This window comes from Elaeis guineensis, chromosome 9 (genome assembly GCF_000442705.2).
Source record: "Elaeis guineensis isolate ETL-2024a chromosome 9, EG11, whole genome shotgun sequence".
NCBI lineage: Eukaryota > Viridiplantae > Streptophyta > Magnoliopsida > Arecales > Arecaceae > Elaeis > Elaeis guineensis.
Genome location: NC_026001.2, coordinates 1,312,386 through 1,325,505, shown reverse-complemented (window position 1 = coordinate 1,325,505; position 13,120 = coordinate 1,312,386). Strand labels below are relative to the sequence as shown.

Here is a 13,120-nt window from a genome sequence, read left to right as displayed (position 1 = left end):
CCGATCAATGGCCGAGATGACCCCGCACCGACCAACGTCTCCCGGATGTGCGACACGTGGCGGCCTCCGGGCCCTCCCTTTGGCCCGACGATTCGGCGCACGCATCCCGGGGATGACCGCACCGCCTTCATTTAATGCGAGAGGCGCCGGCCCAACCACCTCCGACACGTGGCGAAAGGGCCGCGGTTCCGAATTAAATCGCCCGCGGCGGTTCGCGTTCCCGATGGGATGCCTGGCAGCACCCCGCATTCCCAGAATCGACTGACATCCTATCGCCTGACACCGAATCGTCCGGCACCCGATCTCCTGACACCGGCGGAACGTCTGACGCCTGACGCCACGGGACGGGACGTCTGACACCGATGGACGTCTGACACCGACTGGATGCCTGATGCCAGTGGATCGCACGTCATTTATAAGACGCCTGACATCGCATCAACCCGCGGTACGGTCGGAATTAGGCACGCGGTGATTCCACTCCTTGTCGCCCAGCGTCGCTGTCCAAGCGATGGCATCGGCCAGCTCACCGTCCGACCCAGGAGTGGAGGGGGGCAACTGTTGGAGAATACCGATGACCCCGCTCACGCTGGCTTATAATCGGGCATACCGACCGACCGACCGACGGACCGACCCCGACCGACGGAGTGACCGACCGCCCGACCGACGGAGCGACCGACCGCCCGACCGACGGAGCGACCGACCGTCCAGCCGACCGACCGATCGATCGGCAGGCGCCATCACCGGCCGATTAACGACCCTCTACCGACTGTGGATACGCCGGTCGGACAGACCTTTTCCACTTTTCGGGCCGATGAACCAGGAAGTCCGACGGCCGACTCTCGCAACATGCCCGGCTAACCATTGAGGGGGCCCGAATCTCCACCCGATGCCACATGGGTGGCAACCGACCTAGGGTCGGTCGACTCCTCCGATCGCCGTACAGCCGCCAGAGCCTGTCAGCCCTGACAGCGACATGCGGCTCTGCCACCTTAGGGCACTATCCCGCCTAGGGCATTGTCAACCCTAGTGATTTGACAGCCCCACGGCGGTGTGACGTTTTCATGGCGACTCTGACAGTCTACAGTGAGTTGACAATTCTTCAATTGTCCGCGCCATTAATGACGGCGCCATACCGCGCCCCACTATAAATACCGAGGAAGGCAACAGTGCAAAGGGTCTGAAAAACAACAGGCTTGCTCCCCCTCTCTCCCTTTCTCTCTCTCTCTTGTTTTACTCTCTGTCTTCATTTCACTGTTGTCCGGTCACCACTCTGACTTGACCGTCGGAGGGTCCCGCCGGAGCCGTCTCCGGTCATTGTGGACTTTCTTTTTTTGCAGGCGCTCGTTCCCGACGATCAGGCGATGAGAGGATTGGCCGCAACAGAGCTAATTTGGTGTTCAATCAAAAAACGAGCTAGTTTGTTGGCTTTGGGTTTCCTGTTTAGGTGTCCTTTGGTGAGCTTTTCACATTTAGGTGGTCCCCAAACTTTTGTTCTCTCCCGATCGTCGTTTCTTTGGGATCATGAGCTGGTTTCTCGCTAAATGTCCTGAAATGATCACAGGGTGGAATACCACCTTTAGGCTCAATGGTGATGAATCGTGTTCTTTCAGCCTTTAAGACATCTATCTTCTACTCCTCGAGTGGGACAGCCATCACATCACGGCTAAGAAAACAACCAACCAATTCTCACTTTGTTGTTTTCAATTCTTGCATCCAGATACTGTCACCTTGATCCCATGCGCCCCCTCTCTTTTTTGATTAGGAATCCAAGACAATTTCTATAATTTGCTACAAAATTAATTCAAATAGATGATAATCCAGAGCTCTAACGGTCCACAGGGATTAGTGTATAGAAAGTGAACATTTATAGGTTCAAAAGGAGGTTTTAGCGTCACATGAATATTGTTGCTGAAGACTAAGCTGGATTCAAGAAAATGTCCTAACAACTATGGGGTGAGATTTTTTGGAACAATTATAGGTGTTGCCGTAGACGGGGAGAATAACGAAACAAGAAGAAATAAATGAAAATAACAGAGCATAAAATATTTATATAGTTCAGTCTATTGAGCTACATCCACGGCAGAGATGATGCAACAATTTTACTACAAAAAAACTAAAGATTATAAAGTATATGATTAAATATATCTTATTCCGGAAATGATGGTTACGTTTGGTCGCCATGGAAGGAATGGTTTTTCGTTTGTTTTTCACTTTTTCATTGCAGCAGACCATTTTCCCAGTTCCCAACACATCACATGGCCAAGCACATGGAGAACAGGAGTACGGTTTCCTCATAGGGAGGCTTGACGTAGAGTGAAGTTATGAACGCCATAATACTGGAAGAGATTTCAGGGAATGAATAGTAGCTTTTGGAAACAGAAAAGCTTACCCTGCAAAGCGACGTCAAAACACCTATTGCATTGTATTGCTGGACGTTTCATTGTTCATTCAGATGCAGCCGTTGCGCTTTTGCATCACCGTGACAAGTACCTCTCTTGTTCCAAATGTCCTTAAACTGGAGAACTAGATCTTGTAGAAATGCTTGAAGGTCAGGGATGATACGTATGAGAAATATCACCTTTTTTATGTTGATACAATACTTTCACCTAGACGAGCACGTACCAATGGATGATATTCTCGTTATGTTGATCTGCATCATGATATTCTTTCTCATTATATTGATATTACATTATTGCAATTTTTGACAAGAAATATCTCTCGGCTATTTTTAGAGCAATTTTCTGAATTTTATTTTGGTGTTATTCTAGCTTCACACCAAGTTCTTGTCGTCCTTCTGAGAAATGGTAGATTCTTTCGAGTTGTCCGAACTTTTTTTTGTGTAATCTGATGTGAAGTAGGAAAAATATCCTCGATCTGTTCAGTTATATTTTACATCTGATACCCTTTATTCGATGGATATCTGAGCTTTTTTGAGCCTCAAACTAGTGCTCGTTGCTTCTCAGTTCAACTTACCAAAAGCCCTGCTAGCTCTCTCATTAGAAGGTCGATCAGTGACGTCCGGCAGTGAGAAGATGTGTTCTCCTCGGAGGAACCTATAATGTTGGGCGTCCTGTTGGGCAACAAACATAAGCGAAGCTTGGCGGCCTCTTCCCTTGGTTGGAGGTGCATAGGCTTGGTCTAATTGGAACAGAGCTTACAAAATTGGTTCAAACCTGAAGGATTTATAATCAAATAAGAGCCTGAACTATACTGGGGCTGGAGCAGGCATGAGTTGACTTCAAACTTGCGGCCCAGCATCCCCAAAAAAACTTCGTTACCACATCAAATTTATCACAATCCAATAAAAATATTTGTATTTCATCGATTGTCGGATATTTCACCAATTCCCATAATGATACCTTATATTGCCTTATCAATTTTTAATTTTTTAATTAAATTATTATAAATTTAATATGATATCATCGTTGCAATAAAAGTCTTCCCCAGCATCCCCTCCATCCCATGCGCTGTTCACATGGGATGGCACTTCACCTTAGGCTCTTGCACTGTTTCAATTAGAGAACAAGAAAAGATCAAAATTCTATGCTAGACCAGTCCATCCCGTTTGGAGACTCGTTTTATACCCAGAAATTGGAGGAATCTCCTGCCCACCTCGCCCGAAAAATAAATAATTCATGAGCTTTTGGTGGAGTCTGCAAGCCAATTTTATCTTTAATCTCCATAATATTGCTTATTATACATCCTACTACAACCATGTCCCATCATTTGCCATCCACCACCTTGCTATTAGCCATCACCGTCTTTAGACAAAATTCCAATTGTTCTGGCTAGCTGTAGTAAATTTTTAGGGCCTCTTCCTATCCATGGGAGGGGAGCGGGGCAGATGGCTTAGGCCTCAACCTTCTCAGAAAATATTAAAGGGTTGACTTGTTGCAATTACCAAGTTCATGATCATGTTAAAGATTTTGTTAAAAAAAAAAAAAGGGGGTTGACATGAATGGAGTCTATATTTTGATTGAGAAAAACAAATCATTTTGAAAATCCTAAATATGACATTGGTGATTTATTATACATAGTTGATTTTGACCAAACTAGACAAGGTCCCAACCGTCCGAATTAAATTGTCATTCACAAGCTTCAAGTGTAACACCATCCAAGGCTTGTGCCTTTATCACCATGGTTGTCACTACTGATTGCTTGCTCCTCTACATAGCAAGTTGGAAAGGTCAAATTTAAAACTGTCCTTCACAATCCTCAACCGCAAGGCAATCCAAGTCTTGTACCTTGACACCATCGTTGTCACTATTGATTTCTTATCTACGTTACAAGCTGGCAAGGTTAAGTTTGCGAGAGACTTATTCATCAAAGAAAAAGAGTTTGCGAGAGATTTTTTTTACCCCTAAGAATACGGTGGCTATTCTCCTGAGAGAACTTTCGATGCCCTATTTCATAAAATCATATTAAAAATATTGGCAAACTTAATTTCCAACCTAACATTTCATCCAAAAAAAAGGAAATCTAATCTATCTTGTAACACCTTTTTTTGTCCTTTTTGATTTGTGATTTGTCAATTATTTCATGAATTTTCTCACTTTATAACTACATTATTGTTTAATAGTCAGACTCTTGGATGGTGTCTGGTTGCAGGGCATCTGGGGAGGTATAAATTAATCAGAATCTTGCCCAACATATGTTTTGGTACCTTGGGCTAACTTCATGCGGTGAGGAGGCATAAGTTAGTTACAGATGTATAAATCTATTCCCCATGTTAGATGGGACGAAAGTAATTTATCCCTTCAAATTACTTTCTTATCCTATCCTTTTTCTAAACATATATAAAAACAATAGCGATGGCAATCTATCGGATATAGATCGGCCCATACCCGTATATGCTCGTAAGTAAAAACTCATATATCCATCTCGGATAAGATTGGATTGGGTTAAATAGAGATGCGGATTAGATTGGATCGGATATAAAAAGGATTGATCATATCGAATATATATAAATAATAAAAAAAATATTTTAATTTTAAATAAAAAATATATATTAAGATTATATTGAGGTGGATCCGGATCGGAGCATATCATTATTCATATCCGATCCATTCTAATCTAAATTTATTTTGAATTTTTTTTTTTTTAGAACCATACTTATCCTAGATTTCAATCAGGTTGCATAGTCGGGGGTCGGCTAAAATTATCACCCTTAAAAATAAAAAAAAAAATAAAAAATTAATTTTATGTCTTTGATAAAATCTAAATTGTTCCACAAAAGATGTCCTATCCTTTCGACGTTACCAGGATAAGATTCACAGATTCCTCCAAAATTTATTTCACAGCCAAATAGTATTCATGTGTTAAGTCTACCTCAACTTTCTAGGTGGTGATACCATATAATACAGCAGATTTGTCTGGTGCCAAGCTGCATACAAATTATTTATTTCAAATTCTAACAGGTAACCAATAGAAAACCAGTTCACAGTGGATATGCTTAAACCAATTTTGCATGGTATTTTATTAGAGGTACGGCATTTATATTCTAAGATACTATTTGTTGGCATGGACCACATTTTAGTTCCTAGCTACTATTAGTTGCTTCTTTTTTTTTTTTTTTTTTGTAAAGTTGGATTTATTTAATCAGTATAATAAAAATATATTTGTGTGAATCAAAAAATAAAATATTTAAAAATATAAAAAGCATCTTGATGAAGCAGTCAAAAAAAAAAAAAAAGTTTCCATGTGATTAACCATAAATATCGACATCAAATTAATTATGATACTATTATTTTTTTATAGATATATGTCATCTTCAGACAGCAGATAAATAGCCATTCTTCAACAAACAATCCTGTAGTAATGGATAGAATAGTTAATTGATTGGAAACCATCTAGTTGATAAATCGCTTTCAAAAATAATATACCAATTATCTTCAAATGCACCATCATAAGCTTTAATCTTTTTGATGCAGCACGTATCTCAACTATCAATATTATAGTCTCAAACAATCAGATTATAGAGCACACTGCATGCATTTCTACCGTTACTGGCTGCTTGGAGTTCTCGTTCTGTTAATTGGACGCGAGAATTAGGTGTAGCACGGGGCGCGGGGCCTCCATCCTGATGTGGGTCTACTTGTCACTAATGAACTGCGCTGGAAGGAAGTGCGGTGTGGCAGCAGAGAACAGTAGCGTTCAGCGCACTTCCGTGGCCAAACTTGCAGTCGTAACGTCAACGCATATGTCAGGCTGGTCACGGTACGGGGGGACTCTGTACCGGTTCCCTACATACGTACGTCGCAACCAAGCGGAGCAGCGAAAGTCGGACGGTTACTAAAAGAAGATACAGATGCAACGGAAACGTCGGTACCAATTGCTCGGCATGGGGACATTTTGCCTCCGCTATCGTTAAAAACAAGAAACATGGGGACGTGGTCCCTTGCTAAGCTCGAAAGCTCCGGAAGCCAGAACTAAATGACAAACTAAGACCTTTTTTTTTATTATTATTTTTGGTAAAGACAAACCCTTATACTTACTGACGCCAGTATTTTTCCCATGACACGCACATAAATAGACATACTGCACGCATGCATGACTTAAAGTGTTACCATAAGAAAGAGACTAAAGCGCGCACAGACTGCATAACTTTTGGTACTACTTCCTGGGCTTGACCATGGCCAGGAGATGCCTGCGCATGACCACGGTGAACTCCACGTTGTCCCCAAAGTCCAGCGTGGTCTGGGAGGGATGGGCCCGCCACTCGAAGGCCTGCACCGCCCGCGCCACCAACAGCGTGATGTGGGTGGTTCCCATCCCCAATCCCGGGCATATCCTCCGCCCGGCTCCGAAGGGTATCATCCGGATCCCCGTGACCCCCGTCATGTCGGCGTTCTCCCCGCCCGTTAAGAACCGGTCCGGGTTGAACCCCGTCGGGTTCGACCAGAACCTGGGATCCTCGGATATCGTGGGCAGGAAGATCTCCAAGTTGGCGTTGGTCGGGATATCGTATCCGCCCAGCTTGGCTGGCTGGATCGCCGCGTGGGTCAAGGAGAAGTAGGTTGGCGGGTGCTTTCGCAGGAGTTCTTTGACGAAGGCCTGGAGGTATACCATCTTCTCGGTGTCCCGCTCGTCGACCGGGCGATCGCCGCACTCGGCTATTATCTCGCCGTGGATCCGGGCCTGCCTGGACGGGTCCTCGATGAGGCGGGCGATGGCCCACTCGATGGCGGTGGCGGTGGTGTCGGTGCCGCCGTTGATGAACTCGGAGCAGAGGGTGACGAGCTCCTCGTTGGAGGGTGCGGCGGCACTGCGGCCCTCCACCTTGAGGTCGAGGAGCGAGTCGAGGTACGAGAATGGCGCGGCGGAAGGGTCGATCGTCGGGTCTTTGAGGATCGCCTTTCTTTTCTCGATGAGAGGGAGGATGGTTTCGATCTGTTCCTTGCGGACCTGCAGAGCGTGGCGGCGTTGTTTGTAGTAGAGGAAGCCGAGGAAGGGGAGGTAGTCGTCGATGCGGGGGTTGAGGGTCATGAGGACCTTTTTCATGGCGGCGTCGATGCGGACGATGTCGTCCTCGTCGAGGTGGAGGCCGAAGGTCATGGCGAGGAGAATGCAGAAGACGGCGAAGCGGGCGTTGCTGAGAACCCAGATGGCGCCGTCGGAGGCCTCGGCCTCGGCGCGGAGACGGTCGATGAAGCGGTCCATGGCGGCGGAGCGCAGGGGGCGGAACTCGCGGAGGCGGGCGGCGGAGAGCATGCCGGAGACCATGTTGCGGCGGAGGGAGCGCCACTCGGGGCCGTAGACGGCGGAGTTTACGGTGAACTTGTCGCAGCTGAAGATGGTGCGGGTGGGGTTCTCGGCTGGGCGGGAGGCGAAGAGCTGGCCCTTCTCGATGAGGGCCTCGTGGGCTAGCTCCGCCGTGCCGATGACTATGAGAGTACGGGCGCCCATGCGGAGGGTGAAGATGGGGCCGTACTCCTTGAAAAGGTCGCGGGCCAGGTGGATGAAGAGCTTCCCGGAAAGCGCCACCTGGAAGAGGTTGCCGACGATAGGCCAACCCGGCGGGCCGGGGGGCAGGTTGAGGGCTGCCTTCTTCTTCTTCGTGTTCTTGTTCTTGTTCTTGTTGAAGACTAAAAGGGCCAGGAGGGAGAGGACGAAGGCTAGTGCTGTGAAGAGGACCTTAAGGTGGGAAGGAGAAGGGGACGCCGAGGAGGAGGACAGAAGGGAAGCCATGACCGTGAGGGTAGCTAGCGTGGTGGAGTACCAGGAGAGGACCTCCGGTGGTGGTGTGATAAAGTAGTATGGGAGACAAGCGTAGGATGTATAATAAATAAAAAGCGATGCTGGAAAAAACGGTTGGGAGTATTAATGCGTTGCACCAGCCCAGCTGCCACCGCCCCGATATGGTGGTGTTAGGCTAACCCAACCTGTGACCCTATGAGTGATCGAGTAAATATAAGAGGAGAAGAGAGTTAATTATAAAGAGACCTCGGTCATAGAAAGCATGCATCAAGAAGACCAGACCGCACCGCCGTTCCGAACTCTACGATCCACACTCACCGCTCTCCAAGAGGCTGCGGTAGCGCATGACTTGAATGACTGGGGAGGCGGGGTGGGGGCCAAGTTTACGGCAATGAGTCTCGCGTGGACCTTTTAGGAGGAGAAAGCAGCGGTAATTAAGAAGAGTAGCACCTTTTTTTTTTTTTTTCTGTTTTCCTTTTGGCACATTAAAGAGTTGCACATTGAAAAGGGGTGAAAAGGGAAAAGGTGGAAGAAAGGGATGGGAAAACTCGAGGGGTTAGATGAGAAGAGTGGAGAATATTTTAGAGATGAGAGGAGCAAATGGGGTCTCTAGATCATTAATGGATACTGGATTTTAGTTCACGAATTAAATGGTTCCTTCTGGAAAAGCATGGCGCCACGAAGAAATGGTGAAATTCCAAAGTTGAACACCTCTAGTCCATCTGTCCGATGGAGCTTTGCTATGGGCGGGTAGGTCAGAGATACCAATCAGGGACCAAACTTTTCTCCTCCAACAAAGTGTTCTTAAGCGCCTGTTGTAACTGCAAACCGAAGCTTCGATATGCCCCGTTTGGACGGGCTTTTAAGACACAAGGGTGAAACTGGTGCACCTTTTGAAGGAGTGGTTGAGAAGTGGTTCCTCCCAATGTGGCTGTAGCGGACCGGACCAGCAACCTGAAGCGTAGGTCCAATATAAAGGACGCCTCCAGTCAAGGCTGGAAATGGGCCAAGACCTATCTGGCTGGGCTCGTTTCCGGTCATTGTATGAAATAGGCCTAGATTGTTTGATGGGGCATGGGTCTAAAACAGGCCTGAATAAATTCTGGGATACTCTTGGATTGATGCAAGTCCAGGCTCGATCATAGAGAAAGCCCGAGCCCAATTTGTAGCCCAAAACTTGAGCTTGGAACCTGGCTTCATTTATTGGGATCTTTGAGAAATTCTTCGTGCACCGTGGTATGGGCGGTGTAGAAAATCCGAAGTAGGGCATACCATTTTATATAATTGGTTCATATAGTTGTCACTTTCTAACACGTATTTAATATTCACAGTTCTACCTTTTTTTATTTAAAAATTTTATGCGATAAAAATATTTTTATTTTTTAAAAAAAATTATGACATCCTATGGCATATTATAACTTTCTATACACAGGATGTCATAATATGACTAAAGAAATTATGACATCCTATGGCATATTATGACATTCTGCGTCAAATTATAACTTCCTGCATATACGATGTTATAATATGGTACAGGATATCATAATATAGCCCAAGATGTCATCATATAGAAGGGCCATTTTTGTCCAATCATTTTCCAACGCGCATTTAATATCTGCAGTTTTGCTTTTTTGTTTGAAAATTTTGAATGATGAAAATATCCTTACTCTTTGGAAAAAAATTATGACATCCTGTATCAAAATTATGACTTCCTACACGCAGGATGTCATAATACAGACATAAGATGTCGTAATTTTTTTCAAAGAGCAGAGATATTTTCTTATTTAAATTTTTTAAATAAAAAGATGGAACTACAGGCATTAAATATGTGTTAAAAAATAATGGCTACATGGATCAATCATATAAAGTAGTGCACTTCATATCAAATTTTTATACCGCCAGCGGTGCACAAAAAATTTCGCTAGGATCTTTTGCAATCAATCTTTTTGGTGGCCCAGCCTTTTGGTCCAAACAGACTTATTCGGTTGGAACTGATTGGGCTTCAGCTTGTCGCTAGCCTCGTTCTCAGGCTCGGGTTGTGTTTTGAAAAGAAACTTTAGGTGTAAACCTGGCCTGAGTCTATAACATTGTTTAGATCAGGGCTAGGTAGACATATGGCATAATGGCACGCTTACATGGGTCCAAATAGATCAGGTCTAGACTTGGCCTGAGTCTATAACTCTGGGCTTGGGGCTTTATGAATGACCAAACTTCGTCTTGACACTACAAGAAGTCTGATTTTTTACGACGAAATTTTTTCGTCGCTAAAAATCATATTTTTGTCACTAAACGTATTTGCGACGAAATATATCGTCGCTAAAAATTTGTAGAGAAAGCTCGTAGCAAAAGACCTTAGCGACGAAAATATTTTATTTCGTCGCAAAAAATAGTAAACCCAGACGACGAAGTTATGTGCTGTATTAGCGACGAAAATATTTTGTCGCAAGAGCTTAAATTTTCACCGCTAAAATTGCAACGAAAAATAATTTCGTCGCTAAATATTTTGATTAAAAAAACTATTTTCTTATTTTTTCGACGAAAATGAAATTCGTCGCAAAACTTAGCGACGGATTTCGTCGCAAAAAAATTTGTCGCAAAAATTTCGTCGCAATAATTGCGACGAAAAAAATATTCGTTGCTATAATTGCGACGAAAAAAAAATTTCGTCGCTAAAATAGCGACGAAATAAAAATTTCGTCGCTAGAAGACCGACGAAATAAAAAAATTCATCGCCATAATTACGATAAATAAAAAAATCGTCGCCATAATTGCGACGAAATAAAAATTTCGTCGCAAAAAGTATAATTTTTAGCGACGAAACTATTTTTTCGTCGCAAAAATAGCAACGAAATAATTTCGTCGCAATAATTACGACGAAAAAAATGTTCGTTGCTATAATTGCGACGAAAAAAAAATTTCGTCGCTATAATGGTGACGAAATAATAATTTCATCGCTAGAAGGGCGACGAAATAAAAAAATTCGTCGCCATAATTGCGATGAAATAAAAATTTCGTCGCAAAAAGTTATAATTTTTAGCGACGAAACTATTTTTTCGTCGCAAAAATAGCAACGAAATAAAAAATTTCGTCGCAATGAATAATAAAAGTTTTACTTTTTTTGGGTTACAAATTTTTTTGCGACGAAATTAATATTTCATCGCTAAAATAAATTTTAGATAAAAAATAAAATTTTTATTTATTTTTCAAAAAAATCTGCTCAAATACAAATTATCTGATCAAACATATTTTAAATAAACAGTATGTTAACACAATAAAAATATTCTAAGTCAAAAGACCAATTTCAAGTATCAAAAAGTTTCATAACCATCTTTGTCATATACAAAAATATAAGTCCATACACCATTTTAAATTTAAAATAAGTACAAACTAAGTATGATCTGACTCGTTGGCCTCGTTCCCTTCTCCAGCGTCGATCCCTGACCCGATATGTGTCGCGATGGTGGTGCAGAGGCGGCATCATGTGACGTAGAGGTGCTAACTCAGAAGCATTAATACCGAGCCGTCCCGCCACCGCAGCTACGATCCTCTCGAGCGTCTGACTACGATTCATCCAGTAACTAATATGATCTTGCATCATGCTCATAGATGTCCTAACTGCCTCTGGCACCGATGCATCATCAGACCGGCCGGATGACGAACTGCGTGATTTTTTGGACCGCATGCTATGACCAGATCCTAGCTGCCGCCCGAGGATGATATCCAAAATCGTATCATCTGTCATCAAACAAACCTGCTGCGATCCAGTATCACCGTCAGATCCCACCTCCCTCGTCGCCTGCTCTCTCAATTCTAACATTTTTTCCTTCACAATAAACCAAATAAAATCATAATTTTTTTTCAAACTCTTTAAAAGTATTCAAAATGTAGAGTAATGATACTTACATGATGCTGCCTCGTCTCCTCGGTCACGAACTCGCCACTCTTGTTTTGATAGAATTTAGCATAGGCGTCGACTCCGGATAGTCCCTGTTCAAAAAAAAAAAAAAAAAAAAGATATCAAAATAATATAAATATTTAATAAAAAGTTACAAAGTATGATTGCAAATGTAGTTACGTACCATCCTCTTCATTCCCTGTGCAAAAGAGGCACTTCCTTGCGTGTGAATAGAATCAATCTTGCTCCTATTCACCTTATTCGCCTCCGATCGTCGCTACAAAATACATACAATTATAACCAATAAAGGACATAAAAAATTAAAAAAACTTAAATACTAGACATACCTGAAATGCCTCACTTCCAAAATGCTCACATAACCACCGCCAATCGTCACTAGACCCAGCCCAATTTCTGTATGGCTGGGTCACAGGATCAATCCCCTTCGCCTGCAGCTCATTGCAGTATTTATGAAGCCTACATCGCTGATCTCTGTATCTATTTGCAGCCATTTTGAGAATACATGCCGTCAATTCTTCGTCAGTGCAATCCTCGAAGTCAATATTATCCTACACAGTAATCATACCAAAAAGCAAATACATGAAATTATTCATATAATAAAAAATTTATTTATATAACCAAAAATAATATGGATCATGTAATGATATGCAAGACATCCAAATTTAATTCTTACCTTGATGTGAGAGACTAGAGCATCACGGTATCGAGGAGCTACATGCTTGAAACTTTCAGCAGCCCACGGAAAATGATTCCACATATACAAACTGATCTCATTTGCGACGATACTAGCCTCTGTGCCAACCGGATGATCTCGAAATATCTGTACCTCCAGTTTTTCATTGTGTGTATGCACATATTTTTCCAAAACAAGACCCCTACTAGGACCACGCACTGCACGTCGATGCTGTGTTCCTACATGTAAAAATTGGTGAAATGAACATATATCATGTATCACTAAATGCATATAACAAAAAAATATATATGGTTTATAAATTGATAGAGATGTAC

General features: G+C 43.2%; 2 protein-coding genes across 2 annotated transcripts; both read right to left on the bottom strand.

The window, feature by feature from the left end:
• Nucleotides 1–6,429: 6,429 nt before the first annotated feature.
• LOC105059016 (cytochrome P450 77A2) lies at nt 6,430–8,286 on the bottom strand. The gene has a single exon (XM_010942143.4). It carries the CDS (start codon nt 8,185–8,187, stop codon nt 6,613–6,615), a length of 1,575 nt encoding a protein of 524 aa, XP_010940445.1. The 5' UTR covers nt 8,188–8,286; the 3' UTR covers nt 6,430–6,612.
• A 714-nt stretch (nt 8,287–9,000) lies between these two features.
• LOC140851627 (uncharacterized) lies at nt 9,001–12,838 on the bottom strand. The gene is made up of 5 exons (XM_073243558.1): nt 12,439–12,838; nt 12,276–12,368; nt 12,100–12,183; nt 11,713–12,019; nt 9,001–9,251 (listed from the first exon to the last, which is right to left on the bottom strand). Exons 1-5 carry the CDS (start codon nt 12,601–12,603, stop codon nt 9,001–9,003), a joined length of 900 nt encoding a protein of 299 aa, XP_073099659.1. The 5' UTR covers nt 12,604–12,838.
• Nucleotides 12,839–13,120: the final 282 nt, after the last annotated feature.